This window comes from Petaurus breviceps, unplaced genomic scaffold (genome assembly GCF_028583685.1).
Source record: "Petaurus breviceps papuanus isolate PSGF00001 unplaced genomic scaffold, PetGlider_PUasm1.0 227, whole genome shotgun sequence".
Lineage (NCBI taxonomy): Eukaryota > Metazoa > Chordata > Mammalia > Diprotodontia > Petauridae > Petaurus > Petaurus breviceps.
In genome coordinates, this window is record NW_027185896.1 from 573,690 (window position 1) to 598,185 (window position 24,496).

Below are 24,496 nucleotides of genomic sequence, written 5' to 3' on the forward strand. Positions count from 1 at the left end.
TCATCTTCACAACAGGACTTGGCCATCTCCCTCTGTGGTGGGTGAAAGATGAAATGTCACAGTTCCCATAGTCACTGCTAAGATGCCCTCAGACTTTCAGGTGTTAGCACTGCTGTGCATCCGTGAGCTCATCAATTCAGGTGCTTCCTCATACCCCCCAGAGCAATAATCCACCTTCTCCCAGGACCTCTCATGCCACCTTGTTTCTGCCTTTTGAATGCATGTATCATAACTTTGTCTTACATGTGTCTTACGTGTGCTTTTGTCTCACTTCCACATGTGAGTTAAAGGTAGGATTAGAACCGTAACAGATATGGGTTAGTCAGCATGTAATGTAAATGAATTAGGGTGAGAGAATGAGAGTTAGGGGGCCCAAGGACTCTTAATAGCATGGAATCGGATAGAGTGAGAGGACTGATAGAGTAAGAACGTCCCAATAGAAAACAGAGGACATGTAGAGGAATCTAACACAGGTCTAGAGCTAGCCCTGTCTTAACTAAACTTTGTATTTCTCCCAGGATCAGTATAGGCTTTGCTTTAATAAATGTTCATCAAATTGAAAAAAAAAAATTTGAGAATACTGGCACTTTCCCTCCCTCTCCCTCAGTGGAAAGGGGTGGGCATCTCGGCAGGTTGCTTTTGAAGAGTCTGACTTCTCATGGTGAAGCGAGATCCATGATGTTGTTCTGTTGTCATTATAGGATGTCCCCAAAATCTTAGTACAGATTATACCTGTATTTATTGCTCTGTATTTATTATTCTGGTCTCTCTGAATGTTGGTTTAATAACACCCCCTCCCCACAAACTCTAAGAGACAGAAGGGTGATAGAAAGTAAGGCATAGGTGTTAGAGTGAGGGAATAAAATGCAACCAGTTAGCATATATAGAGGAAAGAATGCTTACCTCCTGCTACCACTCCAGCTAGTAAAAAGCAGCTACTGGCTACTTCTTTATTTAAATACTTTGTTCTGGCAAGTTTAAAGTGCTTTCTTTACATATTTGTTGCTTTGAAGTAGAAAGAAACAAATATCTTTCTTTGGTGGGAGGTCACTTGCCTTGATTTTCTTTTCAAACTCCAGAATGAGTGAATCCAGTGATAGGAAAAGAGGGAGGGACAGGGTTAGGAAGGGAAATTTATAGTTGTTTATGAAAATTTTCATGTATTTTTTTAAATCTGATTTTATTTCATCCAAGTTTCATTAAGCATTGACTTCTCTATCCTTCCAGGGATCCCCTGACAGAACCTTGTATCACATGCATACTGATGCACTTGTCTTTACTTAAAAGGTCTTTGGGATTAGCCTGGAAACAATGGCATTGCTGTAGAATTAGATCGAATCTCTGCCCAACCCAGCTTTAACAAAATAAATTGATGCTATGGCCTGGGCTGTGAGATGTTTCAAAACTCCATAATCATAAATTGGTTTTGATAAAAATCATATGTCTTAGCCTCATCACCTGCTTTATTCCATGCATGTGGTTTCAAAAAAATCAGTCATCTTCTAAAGATGAAGGTTGCTCAAAATGGAATATAATTAGAAGAAATGTGTTATGGTTACAAAAGATAATTCCTAAAATTATTTTGAGTAAAGATATATCTTTGGGGAAATGGTATATCCTTCAAAGAGAACAGCTTGAAAGGGGATGACATTCTTGTGCAGGAATAGGCTCTGGTTTATTAACATATTGCCTTTTAGTTATAATATATGTAAGAGCTGATGCTCTGTATTTAAAAAGTTACTCATAGCTATTAAGTACATTGCTATTCACTACAAAGGGAGATTCATCTGTATATTGGTGTTATATGCTGTTAAGCATTTATTAGTGATCTACTGTAAACAGGCAAGGTACTGCTTGGTGCTATGGATACAAAGGTGATAAAAAAATCCCCCTACCTGGTTTTTTTTTTTTTTTTGCCTTTTGGAGGGCAGTTGGGGTTAAGTAACTTGCCCAAGGTTACACGGCTAGTTTTTTTGTGTGGTTGTTAAGTATCTGAGGCCAGAACTGAACTCGGGTTCTCCCGACTCTGGGGCCGGTGCTTTACTCACTGCATCACCTAGCCGCCCCAGAATCCCCCTACCTTTAAGCAGTTTGTATTTTTATGGGGGAAGAGAGAGTATATGATAAGGTAGAATGTGGTCATGGAAATTGAGCCAGACAAATACTGTCAGAAAATTGAGTATGGGAAGGTCATTTTTAACCAGAGGGTGATTAGAGAGCAAGCAATCTAGGAAGACTTCTTCAACACCGTATTTGACTTGGATTTTTTAGGAAGAGATAAATTTTAGCAAGTGGACATGTATTGGCCGTGAGTTCTGGTGTGGAGAATAGTTCATGTGAATGGATGAAGTTGGGAGAGTACAATATTTTAAGATCGTATTTACCATAGTGATTAGAAAAAAATAATGATAATGCCCTTCAACTATTGGTGCTGATCACCATAGAAATTGACCTTCTCCTTGTATTTGGTTTAGTAGGCAAAGAAAGGCCTAACCAAAGTGGAATCACAGAATATATTTTCCTCCTTGCTTTCCAGATTTCAGAGACGCTGAAGATAAAAGTTGTATTGGACATTGAGATGGGGGTGATCATTCTGAGACTGGTCACACTTTAATTAGAAATGTCTTTGCGTAGTTAGCCCAGATACAGTCATGCAGTTTTCTGTTGTTGTTTTTTTCTCTGCAAAAGAATGAGTAAATTCCTTATTTTTTTCTTTTAGAAAAACCTTTTAAGTTTTAGGTTTTTTAGATTTAGGATCATTTAAGTCCTTCTTTGATCAGAACTTGTCAAAAAGTTTTAGGATCAGTTCTTTTCATTATTTAGAATAATGTAACTTGTGAAAATACAAACTGGGCAAACATTTTCTAAATTTTTTTGAATTATTATTTTTATTTTTCATTCCAAAAGGATAGAATATGCAATCTGGAATTTTTCCCACTGAATTTGTTGCTTGTTAAGTAAGACACTATTTGATGGAAGTTTTCATCCTTTTCTACTTTTCCTAGTGGATAGAGAGTTGGCCAAGAAGATCTTAGTGGCTATGTCATTCTGGGCAAAGCACTTAAGCTCTAGGTCTTCTACACAACTGTCTAAGATTGTAAGTTCAGAGAAGGTGCTGACTGCTTTTAGTAGTTAGATTTTCCTCAAATGGGTATTCCCTACATCCATGAAATCACAGGATTGATTCTATCATCCTTTAAAAAGTAAATATATATTAAGAATCTAAAGAAGATTAAAAACAACAAAAAAAATTGACTAAAAAAGAAGAAAAGCATTTACTCTTATGGGTTGGTGCTACTTTCTTTGTCTAAATTAACTAGAAAAGCCTATCTTTAAAAAAAGGCGAATATGAACTGAAAATGTTTTTACAGTGGATCACTTGGTTCAGAAGATGTACTTGGAGTATCCGCATGATGAAGTTAATCTTGAAATCAGTTCTGAGATTTGGGGGAGCTTTACAATTTAGTAGGAAGAAAAAAACAAACTGTGGTAAGCCAGGTTTGGGGTCACACTGGGAATTAAGATTATGAAGGGCTGAACAACAAGTTGAACAAGAGTTTAAGGCCCCAGGTAGTATTATAATCACTGCTTCAGGATGAAGATTTGGAAAATGAACAGCTCATTAAGAAGGTGGAGGATTTGAATGTTTGAAGCATGGCTTAGAATATAGGAATAATGGGTTGATGGCCAGGGAGGGAGTATACCTAACAAGGGTTGGCCAGAATGTATTTGACTGTAGTCTTACAAATGTAATCAAGGGGTCACTAAACTGAAAAGAAAGGGGCAAGGAGAACAATTCTATGTGTATGAGAGAGAGAGAGAGAGAGAGAGAGAGAGAGAGAGAGAGAGAGAGAAGCTAAATATAGGAAGAAGGCAATCATAGTAGAGACCCAGAAATTTTCAAGAGACAGTGCAACACAAACAAAAACCCTCAAAACAAAACCCAAACTAAAAAAATTCAGCAATAAAATACCACAGAAGGATACATTCAGATGCATGAAATGTGAGTAAAAGAAGGGTGAACTAAGTCAGTGAAGAAGCTTAAGATCATACCATTCCCCATAATTAGTGCTATCTCAAATTCGAATGGTCTGTTTTAGGAAGTAGTAGTTTCCCTCTGATTAGATATTTTTAAGAGAAAAAAATGAATATTTTCCTCCTACCTACATTGTAGATTAAACTGAAATTAGCATGGGTGGTGAGCTCTGCACAAGGCAGTGACATGGGAGGGGTTGCCTTTTCCCCATGGTGCTGTTCTCTCCATTGCCTTGCAGTCTGCTAGTTGAAGGAATAGTTGAGAGTGCAAGGGGACTAGGATGGACTTCTGTCCAATGATCTTACTTTCCTTGAATCTTTCCCCCCTCCCCCACTCCCTCTAAGAGCAAAGACAGATTCTAAGGGAAAGGAGCTGCCCCCTTTTCTGTCAAACTGTATCTACAACATCTTCTGTACCACTTCAGTTGTATTTCATCATCATCATCGTCATCATCATCATCACCACTGTCACCACCACTACCACCACCATTATCACCATCATTAGCAGCTGTGGCAATTATATAGTTTGCTACATACTTTACAAATATGACCTCATTTTATCCTCCATATCTCTGGAAGGTAGGTATCTGTAGCGTCAACACACTATTCATAGCACCGATGGTGATTATGCATATGCTGGCAGAATTCTCGAACAGAAATTATATCAGATTCTCCATATAGAAGACAGAAGCAAAACACTTATTCAGATACCAGAAAACCAAATCCATCATAGCAACATAGAAGTTAATGTACTACAACGCAGTAGAGAACCACACCTTCCTTTAACCTTCCCACAAACCAACACTCACAAATCTAGCACCCCTGGTGTGTCCTCTCTCTCCCACTGTCTAGCTTCTCTGATTCCCAGCTTCCTGTGGGCTCTGCTCCACCCTTTGGCAAACTCTTCCTACCACAGGCTCCGTGTCATTACATTCAGTCTATTAGGGGGCAAAGAAAATTTTCAAATCAGGAAAGGTCTTCAGATTCCCTTATTAGGTTTATTAAGGGATGGGAAAGATGTTCAAATTCCCATTACCATTATAGTATCCCTATTTTTACACATGAGAAAACTGAGGCAAAGTGAAGTTAAATGATTTACTGAGGGTCACGCATCTAGTAAAATTCTTGAGACTGGATTTGAACTCAGGTCTCCCTAAATCCTGACCCAGTGCTGTATTCACTGTGCCACATAGCTGCCTCAAATGAATTTTCCCCAGCCCCAAGGATTCCTAGTTATAGCCATGATTGTAGACATGATTTTTGTTAAAGTATGATTTATCATACTTTTTTTGAAGAATCTCTGAGTTCTTTCCCAACCTCTGAGATTCCGTGATTCTGTGAGTTTAAAGTATCCAGGTTGTGGTTGGTTCTCTTTGGCCTATAATATATGTTCATCTCTAGATCCTTGATATTCTTGGACTTCCAAGATTCCCAAGAAAGCCTTCTAATATTATTGAATATTGAACATATAGAGAACAATACAACATTATAAAATATGTGTGTTGGCAGGTGACTACTTTCTTGGTTTACATCAAATCTTTTGGTTAACAACCTCAAGTTACAAAACAAAAAATTAAGTGCAACTTATGTCTATGATTTGCTTTGAGTTATAGGTAGGATTCCAAGAGTGTGACCATTTGTAGGAGCCTTTTAAGATTACTCTAAGAAGAAGAAGAAGAATTACAAGACTGGGAGGAACCCAGGGAAAGTTTATCTTTTCATATCTTAGAAGAATTATATTTCAAACATCTCAGAGAAATAGGAAATCCATTTCATTCTAAGAGGCCATGTGAGATTTCCTCAGCCTTTCTCAGTGACCCATTTTAATGTTTATCAATCTCTGCTCTTAAGAAATTCTTCCCTCTATAATAGTTCCTCGTGAGCTATAATTATGTGTACCCAGCACATACCTTTTAGACAGAAATTTCATTGTATGAGGTGTAGATAATGCAAATGATATATTAGATTCTTCATTATTTTGTTGAGTTGTGAGAGTTGAAAAGAATGGAAAAACAATTTTTGAAGTTGGCCAACAGAAAATAGTTTCACTGACCCTACGGTTTGATTTGCCTTTAAATAGATTGTAAACTCCTGCATGGCAAGCCCTCATCATTTTTACACATATTTCTCTTTCTAATGACTTATGGTATGTACACATATTTTTTGGGTGCTCAATTAATATTTGTTAAATTAATAAACTTTGCATTAGAAACTATATTTTTTTTGCTCAAGTCCAGCTGTGATTATGAGTAGCATGTTTTATAACTTAAAAAAAATTACTTATTCAGTGGAACTGCCTGTCCTCAATTAGTGTATCACAGCATCTAACAGAGATCCTTCATGGTTGTATGATATAATATTTCATTGGATAAGTTGAGCCCTCATCATTCTCTTCCCAAAGGTAAATGATTTAATTTCTTTTGAACTTTTTGTTACAGCTTGTTTTCCCAAACCTTTTTTTTTTTTCATTTTTTAGCTCTTTTAGGCATCTCTAAGGCCCCTTTTTGTTTGTGTAACCCAGAACTAGATGTAGAAGTATGAATAAACTTATCTATGCTCAGTATACTGGAAGGATTAACTCAATGTTTCTACCATGCCATGTGAATTCTTAAAAGTCATAGCACTTCATATTGCTATTTCATGTGCATATCACTATTTACTGTAACTCTGGTCTTTCCCTCCTTTACTCATTTGTAACCAGTCACTAGTTATCTTGTATTTCAAAGAATTATAGAACAGAGAGAGTGCCCAGGAAGTCAATATCAATTGCCTTTCCTTAGAACTGATACTTAAACATATGAAGCCTTCATTGTAATTCCTTAAGGGAGTTAGCAAACTTAAGCCTTTACAAAGAATAACTCAAGAAATGAAGTAGAGGGTGGATAAGTAAAAATCCACCCAAGAGATAGATATAAGCCCATTGAAATGGATCATAAATCTTTGTTCTCTAAGGACAGTTTGGTGCTTATATTCTGAAAACCTCATGAAGACCCTGAATCCTTTAGATGTTTGTTACAGAAGAGGACCTATAGTTACCAACTCCCAAGATGGTGGCCGTAGCCACTTTTCAAGGCTTCATGAATCTTATTTTTTTTCTTCTCAGATCCACCTCTCATAGAAACCAGGATAATCTTTCCTGTGCGTAGATCTGATCTTGTCATTTTATTAACTATCTTCAGTAACTCCCTATTTCTTACCAAATATAGTTTTTTTTTTTTTTTTTTGCTTGGTATTCAAGGCCCTTCACAGTCTGGTACCATTCCTCGTTTCCAGCCTTACTTCATTATTTCGCTATATGCGCGTTGTTCATGCTTTACCTCATGCCTTTCCCAGGGCCTGGAATGTCATCCCTCTTCCTTTTTCTGTTGAATTTCCACCTATATTTTAGAGCCAAGTTCAAATAATAACTCTTCAAATCTCCTGATTGTTTCTTTTAATAAAAATCTTTGTCTACAGATGTCACATATCACTTAGCTTGTAGCTCTCTAGATTATTAAGTAATGTTATGTATTATGATTCTTTACATTGGTGTCATTTATTTAATAAAGACTAAAAACTATAAATTTGTTTTATTTTGATTTTTTAGGCAGAGCTCATAGTAGTGGAGCTGTATTAGAGATCCAAAGCATCATAGATTTGGAGCTGGAAGGGACATTAGACATCTAGTCTAACACTTTTATTTTGAGTAGTGGAGGAAGCGGAGGCCAAGGTAGATTAAGTGACTTGCCCAATATCATAAATGTAATAAGTTGTGTTGTGTTTTTCAAAAAAAAATTTTTTTAAATTATTTTTTCTATTTGTAGTTTTCAACATTCACTTCCATAAGATTTTGAGTTCTAGATTTCCCCCTCATCTTTCCCTTTTCCCTACCCCAAGAAAGTTTTTTTTTTTTAGTAGTTTTCAGTTATGTTTGACCCTTTGTGACCCATTTTGGGGTTTTCTTGACAAAGATACTAGAGAGGTTTGCCATTTCCTTCTCCAGTTCATTTTATAGATGAGGAAACTGAGGCAAACAGGATTAAGTGACTTGTCTAGGGTCACATAGCTAGAAAGGTATATGAGCTGAATTTGAACTTAGGTCTTCTTGACTCTAGGCCTGGCACTCTATCCACTGTATCACTAAGTTGCCCACCTAGTAAGTGGCAGAGTTCAAGTCCAGTGTTCTTTCCACTCTATCTACTACTTCCTTTTTCTTCTTTATAGAGAACATCCCCTTGGATACCATCCAGATCACCACAAAGCGAATTAAAGACAAGAGAGGTACCCTAAGCATATTGATGATGATTATTAAGTGTTTACTCATAATGGTGGTGGTAATTTGAAGGAATGTAGAATATTAATACAATTTTCTCCATCTTAGAAGGGAAATTATGGTGTGACTAGCTTAGTGTGGAAAGGAAAATTATGTTGATTAGGTCTTTATATTCCTTTGAAGTATTGGAGATGAGAATTACAGATAGTACTTAGAGTCTGGAAGACCCAAGATCATCTTCAACTGTAAATTACTCTTACAAATGAAACAAGGCATTTTCTTGAACTTTTTAACTGTAGCAATGAATAATTTGACTCATTTAGGTACATACTATAATGAATTAGAGATGCATTTCCTAGGCTATTACTTTTTGCTCAGCACCCATAATAGTATAAATATAGGTTAGATTATCTTTCCCTAGTATTTATTCATATTGAAGCTCATCTGACACTATTCTGTATTTTAGTTTGTCTTTGTTAAGTTGATATTTCACTACTTAAAAGATCTTGGTATCATGAATGAATTCAGAGACTTTAGTTTGTATTTGAATTTCAAATCATTTATGGAAAATTACAAAAAATGGAACTGATCCCAAGAATGAACACTAGAGTACACTACTGTTCTTCATTCCTAAAAATATCCATTTATCTTTGCCTTTTTCTTTCCTTTCTATCTTTGGCAAAACAGTCCTCCAGTTGCGTAATGCTTTGAACTCTAGAAAATGCCTGAGAATTCAGTTACTATGTGGAGAGTATTTTGAAATAGTTTGTTGAAGTTCACTATATCGCATGCAAAATATTCACAGAATAAAGCTACAACACTAAAATGCTTTAATCTAAATTAGACTGATTGAGCCGTTCTTGAAGCAAAATCAGTATCACTCTTTATGAGGATTTGGATTTCTTTAACATGAAACTGGAATTTTTCTTGTATCCTGTGTGATTTAAATAGATGTGAAAGCACTCACCAGGATAAGTTCTTATGTGCTGACTATTTTTATGTAACAGAATCTTTCCCATCCTTCAAGATCTACTGTACCTGCCACATCCTTCATGAAGACTTCCCCAATCCCAATTGAAGTTTTCGCAGCCCTTTGTTCAGTCCTTCCCTTTGTACTTATATTTTTAATAATAATAATTGAGATGTGCCTTGAGGATGGTAAACTTTACATGAGCTGTTATTTAATCCCAACAACCCTGAGAAATAACCCTTATAGTTATTATTGTTGCCATTTATTTTTCTGATGAGGAAACTGAGACTCAGAAAGGTTAAGTGACTTGTCCATGATCATTTTGTTCAACTCTTTGTGACTCCATTTTGGGGTAATCTTGACAAAGATACGGGAGAGGTTTGCCATTTTCTTCTCCAGCTCATTTTTTTATCGATGAGGAAACTGAGGCAAATAGGGTTAAGTGACTTGTCCAGGGTCATACAGCTAATAAGTATCAGAGGCCAGATTTGAACTCAGGAAGATGAGTCTTCCTGACTCCAGGCCGGCACTCTAGCCACTCTACACTTACCTGCCCCTGAACCACAGCATATTTAGTAAATGTAAAGGACAGAGTTCTAATTTTAGGTCTAACTACTCTATCCTGACTCCAAGTTCATTTGAATGTTCCTCTTCAATATACTTTAAGTATAGTCCTCTTCTGCTTCTATGTTTGTAAGCTCTTTAAGGGTATTAGTCTTTGTATTCTGTACCATTTAGCATAATTTCTTGCGTAGAATAGCAGTTATAAATAGATGTCTGAATGAATATGAAAAATATCTCCTGTTTATATCATCTCAAGACAGTGTTCTGAGTGTGTGTAGTAGACACTCAAAACATATTAACAAAAATAATGGGTATTTAATTGAATTCTTCGTTGTTTATTTAAATTAATCCAAACAATTTTGATAGTGATCTGGAGGAAATTTCCCCCTTGCCTTGATAGATTTTATCCTGTTCACTATACTAATACAACTTTTCACAATCATGGGTACATAAGTTTGTAAAGCTGGAAGCAATCTGAGAAAACTAATACAACCTCCTTATTTTATAAAGGATTCATCTAGTTGGCTTATAGACTTCACAGAACTCTGTGGGGACCCTAATCTATAGACTCTACTGACCATATGTAACACAGTATAATCCCTGGGCTCCCCAAACTGAATCTAATAGATCCAATCCAAGAATCCAAGAGTAGAGGGCCAGGATCTGTAAATGAATTCGTTTACTCCCTGGATATCATTTGAGTTTTCAGAAAAGTTAATTTAATACAGACTGTTTCTTGTATATTATTTCATTTGATCCATACAAGTAAGTGTGGCAGATGATTATTTTCTGTATTTTGCCAATGTGGGCAGCTTCAAAGATAAATGACTTTCACAAGGTCACAAAGCAAGGACAGAGCATAGCTGGGCCTCACAGGCAGACTGTCATTTTGGGACTTCGTGTTCCATCCTGTGGCTATTGACAGTGAAGATCTGGACATTGCATGAAGTTTCATGTGAAATTGCTACATCCTTTATTTCTCTGTAGAATATTTCTATTCATTGCTGGATAGGCTACAGTAAGGAGTGACATTATTGTTCTCTACTCCCTCTTCCCCCTTTTTCAGTGAGGTTGCAGTTCTTTGTGTGGTCTGTTTCATGATAACTTAGGTTTGCTTAATTGATTTTGACCAGATAACCTTAGCAAAGGCTATTAATTAAAATTTTTGATTTTTATTATTTTGAATTTGACAAAACACCTACAAATAAGAACATTTGCATATATGAAAAAAAGAACAGAAAAAGGCATTGTCAACCCTCCCCCAATTCTCCATTATGTACAGTTTGTATAAATGTTGTTAAAATCCACCTTAAGTTCTGTGTATGACTATTTGCCATCTTGAAACAAAATGGCACCTATTTTTCCCAAAAGATCCTCTATAGTTTTTCAAACTTATTTTAATGAACTTTGACATGAGAATAGAGATTAAAGAGATATGCCAATGTACCAAGGGAGGTTTAGTGTTCATAGGACTACTAATTTGTGAAAGCCTCAAAATAATATCTCATTTTTTTTTTGCCTTTTTTTGGGAGGGCAATTGGGGTTAAGTGACTTGCCCAAGGTCACACAGATAGTTTTTGTGTTAAGTGTCTGAGGCCAGATTTGAACCCAGGTCCTCCTGACTCCAGGGCTGGTGATGTACTCACTGTGCCACCTAGCCGCCCCAGTAATATCTCATTTTAACCTAAGCTATACTACACTAATATTTTGTGGCTCTTGCCTCCTACCCCAACTCCTTTTCCTCCATAAGAAGGCATTCTGAATTGCAGTGACTCAGTTAATTGGAGCTGAGGCATGATCCAAGGTCAAAATGGACTAACCTAAGTGTAGAGCAAGGAGAATGCCAGGATAACAATTTCTAGACCTTCTAGACCATTCTGTGTTTCCCCAGCCTGGTTGCAGTCCTGGATGTGCTCCAGTTTGTTGATGGCCCTCCTCAAATGTGGTGCCTGATATTCAGATGTGGTCTGACCAGCTCAGAATACAGGGGGACCATTAATTACCTGTCTTGTTTGGGACCCTTTCCCTAGCATCTCTGTAACATTGTTCTCTATTGAAAATAATCACCTTTTTGTGCTATGATTTCAAAATATGCCTGATTTGCTTGTTTAAGTTAGCAAAGGAAGAAAAAATATGAATAAGCATTCCTGCATAATCTTCTTCTTAGTGCTTTCCAAAACACCGTTATCAAATGGCAAGTATGAAAGCTGTTTAGATTACTACTCGATAATGACCCATTACTTGGGCAGTGTTTGCTGGACAAAATTAAATAGTTTTTCTTTTTCTTTCTTTTTTTTTTTTTTTGATAACTGAAACCTGAAGAAACCACAGTGTTCTGATTTTTTTTAAAATTGATTTCCCTGTGGTCAGCATTCCTGAAGTGGATTGAAATCCTAGTAATACAGCCTCGTATGCCAACCCAATTGGTAATTTCAGTCAGATGGAAAATTTACCTTCCCTTCCCCCCTTCCCTGCTTGAAGGCATTTTTTATTTCACATAAGCTGTTACTGTGGCATCCTGCAGTTAGGTGGTCCAAAGAAGCCCCTGGCCCTTCTTCAGGGCTGTACATGTACTGGGGAAAGAAATCAAGGTAATTTGTATCAGATGGAGCAGTGACATTCAGTGATATTGTTGCTTTGCCTGGATTTTATTGCATCCATTTGACTGATTTTGACGAGCTCCTGGAGAAATGGATATATATGTATGTTGGCTCAGTAATGGGTCTGCAACTGGGGGCCCCATTTCACCATAAAGAGCCCTTTCAGTCATCACTTAATTGAACTTTTCTTTGGGGCTTCCTATATGAAGGGGTCAAAGTAGGGCATTTCCTTTGCCCATAAAAAAAATCTTGAAAGGGCGCCTGTGCTTTTGGAGCCATAATTATCAAAGGTCTTTTTGCCTCTCCCACCTGAGGGGCAGCCAGTGCTGGGGCTGCCCCACTGTGTGTCAGCTGTCTTTGAAAGAGCAGCAGCTTCTAAGCTGCTGGCTTGGGGCTCTCGCTTTTAAAAACAAGTCATCTTTAAAAGCAAAGCAGTCCAGGGACAGGGGCTATGAAGCTGTTTACTTTAACTGTGGAGAGCAGAAGAATGCTCAGGCAGAATCCCAGGAAGCAGCAGCAGCAGCAGCCCAGGCAGCGGCTGCACCACTGGGTGAGTTTGGCATGGGAGGGAGAGGAAGGGAGCAAAGGGAGACCCACGATTTGGGGGAATGGGCAAATTGGCAGATTAACAAACTGGACCGAAGGCAAATGGAGGCAGTCCAATCGGGTTTGCTTTGTGGTGGGAGTCTTAATAAGTTTAGTTGTTAATTGTGCTTATGGGGAATTCCGTGAGGCTGTAAGAAGGTAAGGGGGACCTCATTATGGTCACATCTGGACCACTCAACTCAATCCTGTTTCTTATCTAACTGCCTCCTTTTAAAATTAACTTTTATTTTTTACAATTAACAAGCATTTATTTTCTTTCTCTCCCACCTTCTACCCAAAGGGGGGTAGGGAATGAAAAGAAAAATAAAGCCCTTATAACATATATACATAGTCAAGTAATACAATCTCTACTTTGTCCAAGTCCAAAAAATGCGTTTCTGCATGTTTGGTTCTCAGTCTCTCTGTCTGGAGATTGGTAGCATGCTTCATCATTGCTTTTCTGGAATCATGCCTGCTCATTGTGATCCGACAGAGAGTTCTTAATGAAGTCTTCTTAATTTCCTCTTTTTAAAATCTGAAATTGATTTTCAAAATTACTTTCCTGTAGATGACAAATGAGAAATCTGTGATGAAAATCTGAAAGAGATAACTGGTGAATTTTTCCTAAGGAATAACAAAACAGCCTTAAGAAATAATCAGATTTACTGGAATTATTAGGCACTCTATTTGGGGCTTATTTAATGGCTAAGATTTTTACCTTTCTTTGTTCCCCCCAGATTAGCACAGTGCCTGGCACATTTGTCCTTGTTCATTCGTTTCGGTCGTGTTCAGGTCTTTGTGTGCCCATGCCTGGCATATAGCAGGAGCTTAATAAATGGTTGGTGACTGACTGACTGACTTGGGATCTCCAGTTTTTCAAGACATCGTTATGAGACAATTGTAGATATGCACTGGTAGAGAGAACTTTCTATCTGGGAGTTTCCTACAGCAGGGGAATCTGAGACTTGGTCAAAACAAATAGATTTAAGGACTTCAGAATCTCAAGTGAGGGAATTGAATGCTACTATTTTTAAAAATGAGAAGTTGTAGGTGAGGATGGAAATCATTAAATACGGGCCTTAGGAATTTCTCAAAAGGAAAACCCCTGCATTTTAAATTTGATCTGATTATTCGTAGATGGTTTTTTGGGGGGACTGAAACAAAATGATGTACCTGAAGCATTTGAAAGCACTACATAGCCCGATGTCTTGCCAGTGGTGGTGATGGAGTTGTAAGCCTGAATGAATTGAGTTGGAGAAGAGAGTGTGTATTTCCGCAGAGTAGATGATATGCACTTTAGGGTTCACACTGAGCATTTCAGTGCCTCCTTTATGAGAGATTTTTCTCTCTGAAAAGAGATCTCACAATGTGGGCAATCAGGACCAGCACTAATTACTGGGTATCCCTCAGGCAATCCTTCTGTAACCAGCAGCTCTGCGCTCCACTCTTCCAACTTTTGCTCCTAACAATTAAATGCAATTTAGATTCCTGAACTGAGCCCTCTAAATGCTTCAGTATTACTATCACCTCCTTCTGTGCACACATTGGCCCCACCTCTTCTGGAGAAATGAAAGAGTTGTACCAGGTGAAAACAAAAGGCGCCTGATCCTGCCTCCTCCTTTCATAATAGAGATGTTATGTGTAGATAAAATCTGAGCAGCTGTTAATAAACTATTTCAAATGGATTCTTCAGAGTTCTAATCATGGAAACAGCATTAGCTTCAAAACTGGGCCTTCTACCTGTGTCTAGTAAAGTTCTCTATGCATAGTAAACATGTACAAAATGTGGAATGTATATATGAAGAAAATTAATAGGTAGCTGTGACCTCGGCAAGCAAAACTATTGGAAAGGAAAGAAAAAAAGCATTTATTAAGTGTCTACTATATGCCAGACAGTGCTATATACTCTAAAAATATGTAATTTGACCCTTACTTCAACCCTGGGAGGCAGGTGAATTATTATTCCCATTTTATGGTTGAGGAAACTGAGGCAAACAAGTGAACCGTCTTCCTCAGGGTCACACAGCTAGTAAATGTCTGAGACTTCATTTGAACTGAGACTCTAGGTCTAGCAATCTAGGTACTGGACTACCTAGCTGCCTAGCAAGTTATTCTCAGGACTGGAATAAATATTTATTTGAATAGCAGTTGTTGACATTTATATAGGGGTTTTTATTGTTATTGTTTGTTTTTGTATTTTGTTTTGTTTTGGACTGAACCACTGATTTCATTAGTGTAGGAAACTGCCAGTGAAGAAACTTTCTCTACCAATACAGATTAGCAAGTACTCTGCAATTTAGAGCCTTAGAATTCCCTTGGGGGCATCGAGTGGTTTTGTAGCTTGAATGTGTCTGACATGGGACTTGAACCATGACTTCTGGTCTCCAAGGCCAGCCCTGTGTCCGCTACACCATAAGGTTAACAGAATATTTGGCATCCGTTTCCTTATTTGTTCCTCAGAATAATCCTTTGGACTAAGTACTAAAGGAATAGCAAGTCTGTTTGGTTTATAACCAGGTAGCAGATAAGTGGTATGGACAATAAAGGAGTGCTTTAGGAGTTCATGGGAAGGAGATGGGTAATGGGGGCTGAAGTAGAGTGTGTTTGACCATGAAGGATGATTAGAGTTTTGATAGGCACATTAGATGTGAAAACTTCTGGGGTGGATTGGTGGGGAGGGAGAAGACTTGTGTTTATTGAGGATATAGTCAGAAAAAAATGTTTAGTATGGTGGTTTGGGGCCATTTTAATATTTCCATGAATAGACTCACATTTTCCCAGTTCCTTTAATAAAAACTTTTATTTTATTTATAGTTTTTTTTGTGTTTGCATGGTGAAAGTGTTTTCAGGGTATTAGATGCTCAGCTTGAAGAAGATAGGGGTTTCTGTGGGCTTCTTTGCTGAATTACATACATGAATTACATTACATATTGCCTTCATCTAGTGCCCATAGGAACCCTTAAAATAGGCCACAGGGTTCATTTTAAGTGTGATTTTTGCCAAAGTGCTCTTGCATTTTGTCCCCTTGATATATTGTATTATATTTCTGAATTTCCATTTTAGTAATTTCATAATTTTCATCCCTTCTATAAGGCAAATTAGATATTTTCCTGGAATTATTTAATCATGAGGCACAAGTAAATAGTAGATAGACTTAGTTTACAAAAAGTGATTTATTTCTTAATTTAGTAATTCGATCAAACTTTTGTTAAATTCATATTCTGTACAAAACACAGGCCCTAGGAATACAGTGGCACCAGAATAGCCCCTACCCTCCCAAGAACTTCCATTCTCCCTGGAGGGTGGGATGACATGTGTACAATAATCTATCTATGGAGAGATGAGGGTGTGAATGCTAACAGTTAGCAAGATCAGAGAAGGCTTCCCATAGCAGTGATTGAATTAAGTCTTAAAGGAAAGTGGGGATTCTGAGATAAAATTGAGGGGGTAATGAATTGTAGGCTGGAGGCTGGAGATAGAGTACTAGGAAAATAACTAACAGTCTTAGTTTATGGGGTATGTAGATTTCAAGTTTCCAATTTCTAGTGATATGAAATAAGGCTAGAAAGAAAGTCAGAGCCAGATGGTGGAAGATTTTGAAGAATTTGTATGTTTTTCTTTTTAGCAATGGGAAACCACTGGATGTCTTTGAGCAGGGGAGTAACTTGGTCAGTTCTGTGCCTTAGGAAGATTATTTTGGCATCTGTGTTAGAGGATAGATTAGGAAGTGTAGAGACCAGAGACAAGGAGTCTAGTGAGGGGGTTATCAGGTAACAGGTGTTAAATGAAGGAATGCATACATGAATAAAATTAATAGATAGTTGTAGGCCTGGTAAACAAACCATAGGAAAGGAAAGAAACAAGCATTTATTAAGCGCCTACTATATGCCAGAGACTGTGCTATGCTCTTTACCTCTTTACAAATATTTAATTTGATCATCATGTCAACCTCTGGCTAGGTGAGTAGGGTTGCTGGTGGTGGGGGAATATGAGTGAGTTATGTTAGGGAGGAAGAATTAATAAGATTTGGCAACTGATTGGACTTCGTTGCTAACCAAATTTTCCCCCCATTGGATTGAATCTGGTTTCCATTCTTATGTTACTCACTCAAATGCATTCTCTCCTCTAGTAAAACTGGATTTTTCCCTTCAGAGGGAGAGGGAGAATCAAGAATAACTTATGTTATGAACCTGAGAGATTGGCAGGATGAGTGGGTTTAGAATAGATAATAAAGAATTCTGTTTTGGACATATTGAGGTGCCCAGGGTACATCTGGGAGGAGAAATACAGCAGGTTGTTTATAATAGCCAGCTGGGTATCTGGTGAGACAGTAAGATACAGGTTGGAAAGCCATTTGCCTAGAGATAATAGTTGAACCCCTGGGAGATTTTGGGATCTGTATATACTGAGAAAAGTGCTGGGAGACTAGGAGGGGTCCTTGTGTTACATCCTTACTTTGGGAGTGGTATAGGGACACGTGAGCATGGCACTGGGAATAAGCCAATAAATAACCTGGGAGTTAGGAAGACTTTGGATTCAAACTGTACTTGCTAGAGACTTGCTTTGTGACACTGTCATTGAAGACAAGGCTCTGTAACCTCTTGAAACCTTAATTTTCTGATCTGTAAAAGATGCCACTTTTGTCATGGGGCTGGTGGGAGAAGCTCATACTGCATTGATATTTAGTTCTGTCCACTTTAAAGCACTATGGAAACGCCAGTGGTGATGATGATGGTGGTGGTGATAAAGATGCTAGGAAACTAAGTTGGAGAGGGCAGATCAGTAGGAGAATAATCAAGGGACAGCAATGTCATGGCAGTTGAAGGAGGAAAGCATCTAGGAGCACAGGGAAATGGTCAGCAATTTCAAGAAGCAGCACAGGGATCAAGTAGGAAGAGGCCTGAGAAAAAGTTCACTGATTTATTAACCATAGATCTGGGTAGAAAGCCTGATTGTGAAGGATTGAGAATGAGTACATAGCGTGGATGTGTGGTTACAGGGAATAGAGATGGAATTCCTTAGGAATTTTTTCTGAAGGGATAGAGGATAATCTGGGGCCCTGTCAGGGGCAAATGAAGGGTCTTCCTCCCCCATCTTAAGTGAGAAACCATTTTATGACTTTTGGAAATCCTCTATGTAATAGTGTATACTCAACAAGCATTTATTGAGTGTCTACAACATTGGACAGTCTTTCTTTATGAAGACAATGATAGAAACTCAGGCTCTCAACTGTCATTCGCCCCCCTCCCCGTGATTGGTCATTTGGTCAGTTCCCATTAGGATATATTTGAAAGACAGCTTACAGGTTTTATGGATGCATCCTGGGGTCACAGGAACATTTTTCCGTCAAAAATTGTTTGGTGGACCTAGGGTCTGGATCTTTTACCGTCTTCTCATTAGCAGAATGTTCAGTCTGAGCAGCCAGTTTAATTGGCCCATAAATCCTCTAAGTGATGGAAAGTAGTTTAAGGTCTTGTTAACTTGTACATTTTATTACTTTAGACTGGATATATTTGTGTTTGTATGTGGTTGTAGATCTACACATACCATGTCTCAAGACTGTTTTAGTAGCTTTGGTTGTCATCTTGATGACTGCTAAAGTATGGTAGGAGGGAGACAAGTTTTCAGTTAGCCCTTTATCCAGTGACCATGGTGAAAGAATAACCATTTTTGATTTCCTTATTGGCAAGATTTCTATTAAAACTTTTCTGTATAGAGATGTGTGTGTGTGTGTGTGTGTGTGTGTGTGTGTAATGCAAGCCAATATTGTTGTTATTATTCCAAATTTAATAAATACCAAATAAAATGAGCGTTTCCATATACAACATTGAATAGAAAAAGATTCTATGTAAAAATACAAAGAGAGATGCTATTTTGAATACCTAAAAAAGAGGGGCTAAATGCTTCTCTCCCAGCAGAGTAATGATGTTCACCAGATATACCCTAAATAAAAAGATTAGAAAAAGACGTTGACCTTGGAAAACTTCCATGGACTCTATTTTAAAATGCGGTGATCAGAGTTGACTACTAGCCTAGCCTGAAGTGATCAAATGCTTCTGGGACAGTAGAGTGTGTAAATCCAGTTAAAGACACGTGCAAATGTAAATATTAAATCTAAAAACTTACAATCTAAGGTACTTGACATATGCCTATGGGTGTTCTAGGCCTTGTTGACATATATTCTGTTAGGCAATGCCTTATTTTTCTTCTGTGTGCTATCATTCATGTTTGGGACATTTAAAGACTCCGCTTGTCTAAATTTTGTAGATAAAAATCAAGAACACGACAAAAGAAAGCTAATGTCTTCTCTCTCTCTCCTTTTTTCCCAGCCAGAAGAATCCACTTCAGGTGCCCACACTTTTAAGAATAAATCCTTTAAGAAGGCCAAAGTCTGCAGTGTTTGCAAACAAGTTATTGACAGTCAAGGTGTTTCATGCCGAGGTGAGCATGTTCATTGTCCTGGCTTATGTAGCTAGCTACAAAACTGGTGGGAGGAATTTCCAAAAATGTACAGTACTGGAATTCCCCTTTATCATCAACAGGTTTGCCATGTGGGAATCTAATGCTTATTTTGAAGTAGGCACCAAGATTTGCATTAATATATGCTATATGAGATGATCAGAAAGTTAAGAGGTGATATCCCCTTTAGCCTGGGGTTTCTTAACCTGTTTATGTTATAGATTCCTTTACCAGTCTGGTGAAATATAAGGACCTCTTCTCAGAATATTGCTTTTAATTGCATGAAAGACCTAAGATTATAAATGAAACCAAGTATGTTGAAATGTGGTTACTTAAATATTTTTAAAAAACAAGTTCATGGACCCAGGTTAAGAACCCTTGCACTAAATGAGGGAGAGATGAGCCCTGAATTCATGTTTGCTTAACAAACGTGAATTTGTTCAAATTATACTTCATGACTTGTTTACAAGTGTTACATGAAACTTCTGACCCACCTTGGCATCTTTGTATGTAGTGTATCCTTTGTGAAATTCATAAGGATTTGAGAAATTTTGAATCACAGTTATTGATGGCTACTATTAGAATCAAGCTACTGTCCCTTTCAACCAAGTGAACACAACTTATTTATTTATGGAGATTGAACAGAAGATAATGAATAAATGTTTTAATTCTTTTCAAACACCTTGGAAATATATTCTGAGAGGGTCCTGGGCATAGGTAGGATGTTGGATTAATAATACTAGGTTGTGTTAATATGTTCTTGGAGAGATAGATAGGTATTATTTTTCCAATTTTGCTGATTAGGAAAATAAGACTTAAAAAAGTTGTATGTATTGCTGTGGTTACTCAGCTGCTGTTTGTTAGGGCTAGGATTGAAGGATTCAAACGCAGACCATCTGACTATAGAACCAGCACTGTTTGTACTGAATTCCTATAGAAGGAGGGTAAAGAGGACTGTTCCTTTGAAAAATGTTTTCTTCTCCTTGTCATAACCTGTTTAAAGAATTTCGATCAAGATTCTAATAATAAAGTGGTTGGGAATCCTAAAATTCCATAGGATCTATGTTGGAATCAGGAAGGCACAATCAGATCAGTTGATTGAGAAGCATTTATGATGTGTCTCGTCTGCTAGGCACTATAAGACTGCAGAGATAGCTGGGAGGTAGTGACTGCCCTAAGTACTCACATTCTGTTGGAGATGGGGGGTGGGGGTGGGGTGAGAAAGCAATGTGCATGTATCAGAGTGTACAGAAAATGAATCCAAGGCATTTTGGAGGTTGGGTGCAGCACCAGTTCTGTGGGCATCTCACAATCTTTCCTTTAACATACCCAGATTCTTTGAGCAGTGAGTGTCTTGTAGTTCAGACCAAGCCAGAGAGACATACAACAAACAGCTCATAAAGTGGAAAGACATAGATCACCAAAATCCACAAAAAGATGTAAGCCTGTAGGTGCCACAGGAAAGCCTTGAAACCAGCTCTTCCTGATTCCAAAGCCATCTGTCTCTCTCTGCTAAGTTTACCTTAAGTTTATATTCTATATTCCTGTTAGAAAGGTGAAAAACAGTTGTTATATGCACAGTCCAGTATTCAGACAGATACAGTGAGCATGAGTGCATGTGTATGTGTGTGTATATAAGTGTGTGCGTGTGTGTGTGTGTGTGTGTGTGTGAGAGAGAGAGAGAAATGGGGGGGGGGGGTTCTGTTATCTCCTGGACTCTGACAGGGAAGGATGTTTGACTTTAGAAGAGCTTAGGTAAGTTTGTGGGGGAGGGGAAGCAATGGCACGTATCACCCGAAAGGAATGGTTAATTTTTAAAGATTCTTTGGTTAAAAAAATGTATTTCACTTTATTTTTGTTGATCTCTCTTGTTTTCATATATGTTCCTCCCCTTCTCAGAGAGCCATCTCTTACACAATAAAGAATAAAAAAAGAAAGAAAGAAAGGCTTTCTGCAGGACCAGTCTATACTTTTGATAATGGATCTGACAGTGTAATGTAGTCTTCTATACCCATAGTTCTCCGGCTCTGCAGAGAAAGGCAGAGAGGAGTGGGGTTCACATAAAATGCATTCTTATGCTTATATATGAATGATTGTAATTGCCATTGGGAGAGTTATGGTACTTACAGCAGTTTAAATGAATACATGACTGCTTCTCAAGTCAATCCAGATTCCAGGCTCACTGCAGGCAGGGACCATGTGGACCATCTTGATAGCTCCCAATATCATTAAGGGTGCTGTATATTTAGTAGGTTCTTAATAGCCATTGAATGGAATTCCAGGCTTTTCTGTCTTGTTCCTTGCTTAATTACTGTTTTCTCACTCTGTGATGAACCTTGTTAATGTCACATTTGGGGCTGATCTAGCCTTCCCTTAAATTTGCTTTAAGAAAGTAATGAATATTTTTGATTCCAAAGGCCTTTCTTGAAACTAAACAGAAATGCTTAGCTTAGGAGGAAACTTGGAGGTCACCTGTTTGGGTTTTACAACCCAATACACAAATCTTTGCTACAGTGTCCTTAGCTTTAGCACACCTAATTTATTTTGGAACAGTTCCAGTGACAGGGTACTCATTAATTTATATCTACAGAAAAAAATACTACATCCTGTTAGGCAAAGCAATGAGACTGCTGGGAAGAGTCTTCTAGACTCTCTTTAGAGACTGCTGGGAAGACTTCTTTTTTTTTTTAAATTCTAAAAAGTGATTGTTTTTATTTTTAAATATATAATGGTTTAATAAAAAGACTATATGGCTCAATTAAATAATAATTTGAAAATACAGAGCTGGATTCAAGTACTGGCCCTGTCACTAAACTATTGATCTCATGCCTCAATTTACATTTTAACAACAAAATGAAATTTCATGCTAATGATAATTCATAAAAGGGGTGAATGATAATATTTTGCAGCAGTTTTGGATACAAGTGAAAGAATTTTAATAAAATAAAAGATATGGGAAAGTATTATCATTTAGAACCACACCAAGACTTCTGGGACACCCCATATAAAAGATGTCCACACAAAAGCTAACCTATTATACCCGGATCAGCAGATAAAAGGGAAGACTCTTCTAACTAAGATTTAGTTAGAAATGAGAGTTGACACTTCTCTCTGACTGGATTGAGTATCATCTGAAACTTAATAATTGCTTTTTAACTAAATGGCTGTTGATGGAATGACTGAAAAATTTTACATGATCGTGAATCTGTGATTAATCTGTACCTGTAATTAATTATGTGACATCATTATCACAGAAAGTGTTTATTCTATTCCCATTTGTGAAGTATTCTATTTTGGGTATCAGGATGAGCAAAGAAATGAGCATTCTGATTTCTCTCCTGTATTTGCCCTGGATTGTAGGGAGTGGATAGTGATTCTACTTCAGAAAAACTTGAAAGAACAACTGTAAGCCTTTAGATAGATGGATTTTTTGAAGGGAGGATTTAACTTTAAAATGATGAGAATGACTGGTCAGTCATAGTCAAATACACACACACACACACACACATACATTCTCCAACTTGGATTAAAGATGTATTCAATGTTATGGGAAATGTTGTTTGTCCTTTCTTCTTGAAGAGGACCATGACATAAGGGAGATGATGCCATGACATGAAAGTGAATTAGATTTAAGTGAGGGAGGGCAGTGCAAAGTCACCTGCCTCACTTTCTCCTCTAGAGCCATCTGGGTCCAGTGGCAAAATGCAGATAAGTACAACTGGAGATGGCCCTGGATGCAGTGGGGGACTGTGACATTTTTAAGCAAAGGTCTTTAATAGGACTGGTTTGAGGCAATGTCCATTCAGTGATTAAGATTAGGTAAGTAAGAAGCAGAGAATGGCCTCTTTTGCTTATGGGAAATAGTTGCTTATTTGCAGCTCGACCTCCAGTGTCCAGAAGGGGTCACTGCACCGCTTTCTACATTGAAAGAACACAGACAAGCCTAATGTAACAGCAAAGTACCTAGCTGTTAAGCATCTATTAATGGGCTATTGAATGCAAAACATTTATGTGTTGGGGATCTAAAGACAAAAGTAAAAACAGTGTCTGCCCTTGCGGGTCTTATAATATGCTGAGGGGCTACCACATGTAAACCTGTAGATAGAGATGTTATTTGAATGCAACAATTAGGGGGCTCAGGAAACTTCCCATAGGAAGTGACACTCTATTTTTTCATCCCAGTCTATAGGCCTTAGGTCATGTATCAAAATTAGACTGTACTGTGTCATCTCACTGTCTTGACTCTTTGGGTCTGATAGTTGTAAATGTCACGTATTTTTCAATAAAATAAATGAATAGCATCCCATTCCAGAATGGCCCCAGAAGCTTCGAATATCAGCATTAATGGTTGTATTATTATTATTGTGTTATATTATTGATTATGTTATAGACTGACCAGCCATAGACTTGCCTTGCCAGTGTCTTAGATAAACTAAGAGCAGAATTTAAAGATATGTAATCCCTAGTCAAATAATTTTAATAATATAGTACACTATTCATTTACAGAGTGAATAATCAAAGTAAGGTGACTGAAGAAGAAAATGTAATGAACTTGTTGCTGTTAAAACAAATCATATATTATTTCATCAGGTTTAGGGTCTTGGAGGGACTGGAGAATCTGGCCAACTAAGAAACTTTCAAATGGTAGAATGTCTTTTGTCCTAGGAATAGCTTAGTTAAATTTGGAGAGGATTATCACCAGATTGGCTGAATAATAAGGAATTTTTCAGCTCTAGAGGGTTCCAGAAGCCAGTCTACTAAGTGGTAGAAGGGTTGCCAGATGGGTTCTTGGATTTCTCATCCACAGTGAGGAAATCACCTTGGCACCGTGAAGTTTTGGATTATTTTGTGTTTGAACAAAATGAGAAGCTTAGCAGTCTAACATGAAATTCCTTTTTTTCAATTTACTTTTGATTTCTATTTTGTTTGGTGTTATTTCTTATATATTTCTATATAAGTTTAGTGTGAATTTTCTCTCTCTCTTTTTTTTATTTTTGGAGGGCAGTTGGGATTAAGTGACTTGCCCAAGAT

At 37.5% G+C, this 24,496-nt stretch overlaps 1 protein-coding gene across 9 annotated transcripts in view; it reads left to right on the forward strand.

Annotated features, from left to right (window-relative positions):
* Positions 1-24,496, forward strand: part of TNS3 (tensin 3) — a 427,559-nt gene that overhangs the window by 78,298 nt on the left and 324,765 nt on the right. For 7 of the 9 annotated variants that reach the window (XM_069095442.1, XM_069095438.1, XM_069095436.1 and 4 more), the window contains one exon: positions 19,336-19,447. Coding sequence is in view for 3 of the 9 variants with exons in the window: in XM_069095438.1 (XP_068951539.1) it covers positions 19,336-19,447 (112 nt within the window). In the remaining 6 variants the exon portion in view is untranslated. The remainder of the gene's footprint in view (positions 1-19,335; positions 19,448-24,496) is intronic. The other 2 variants (XM_069095443.1, XM_069095441.1) reach the window with 1 other exon arrangement.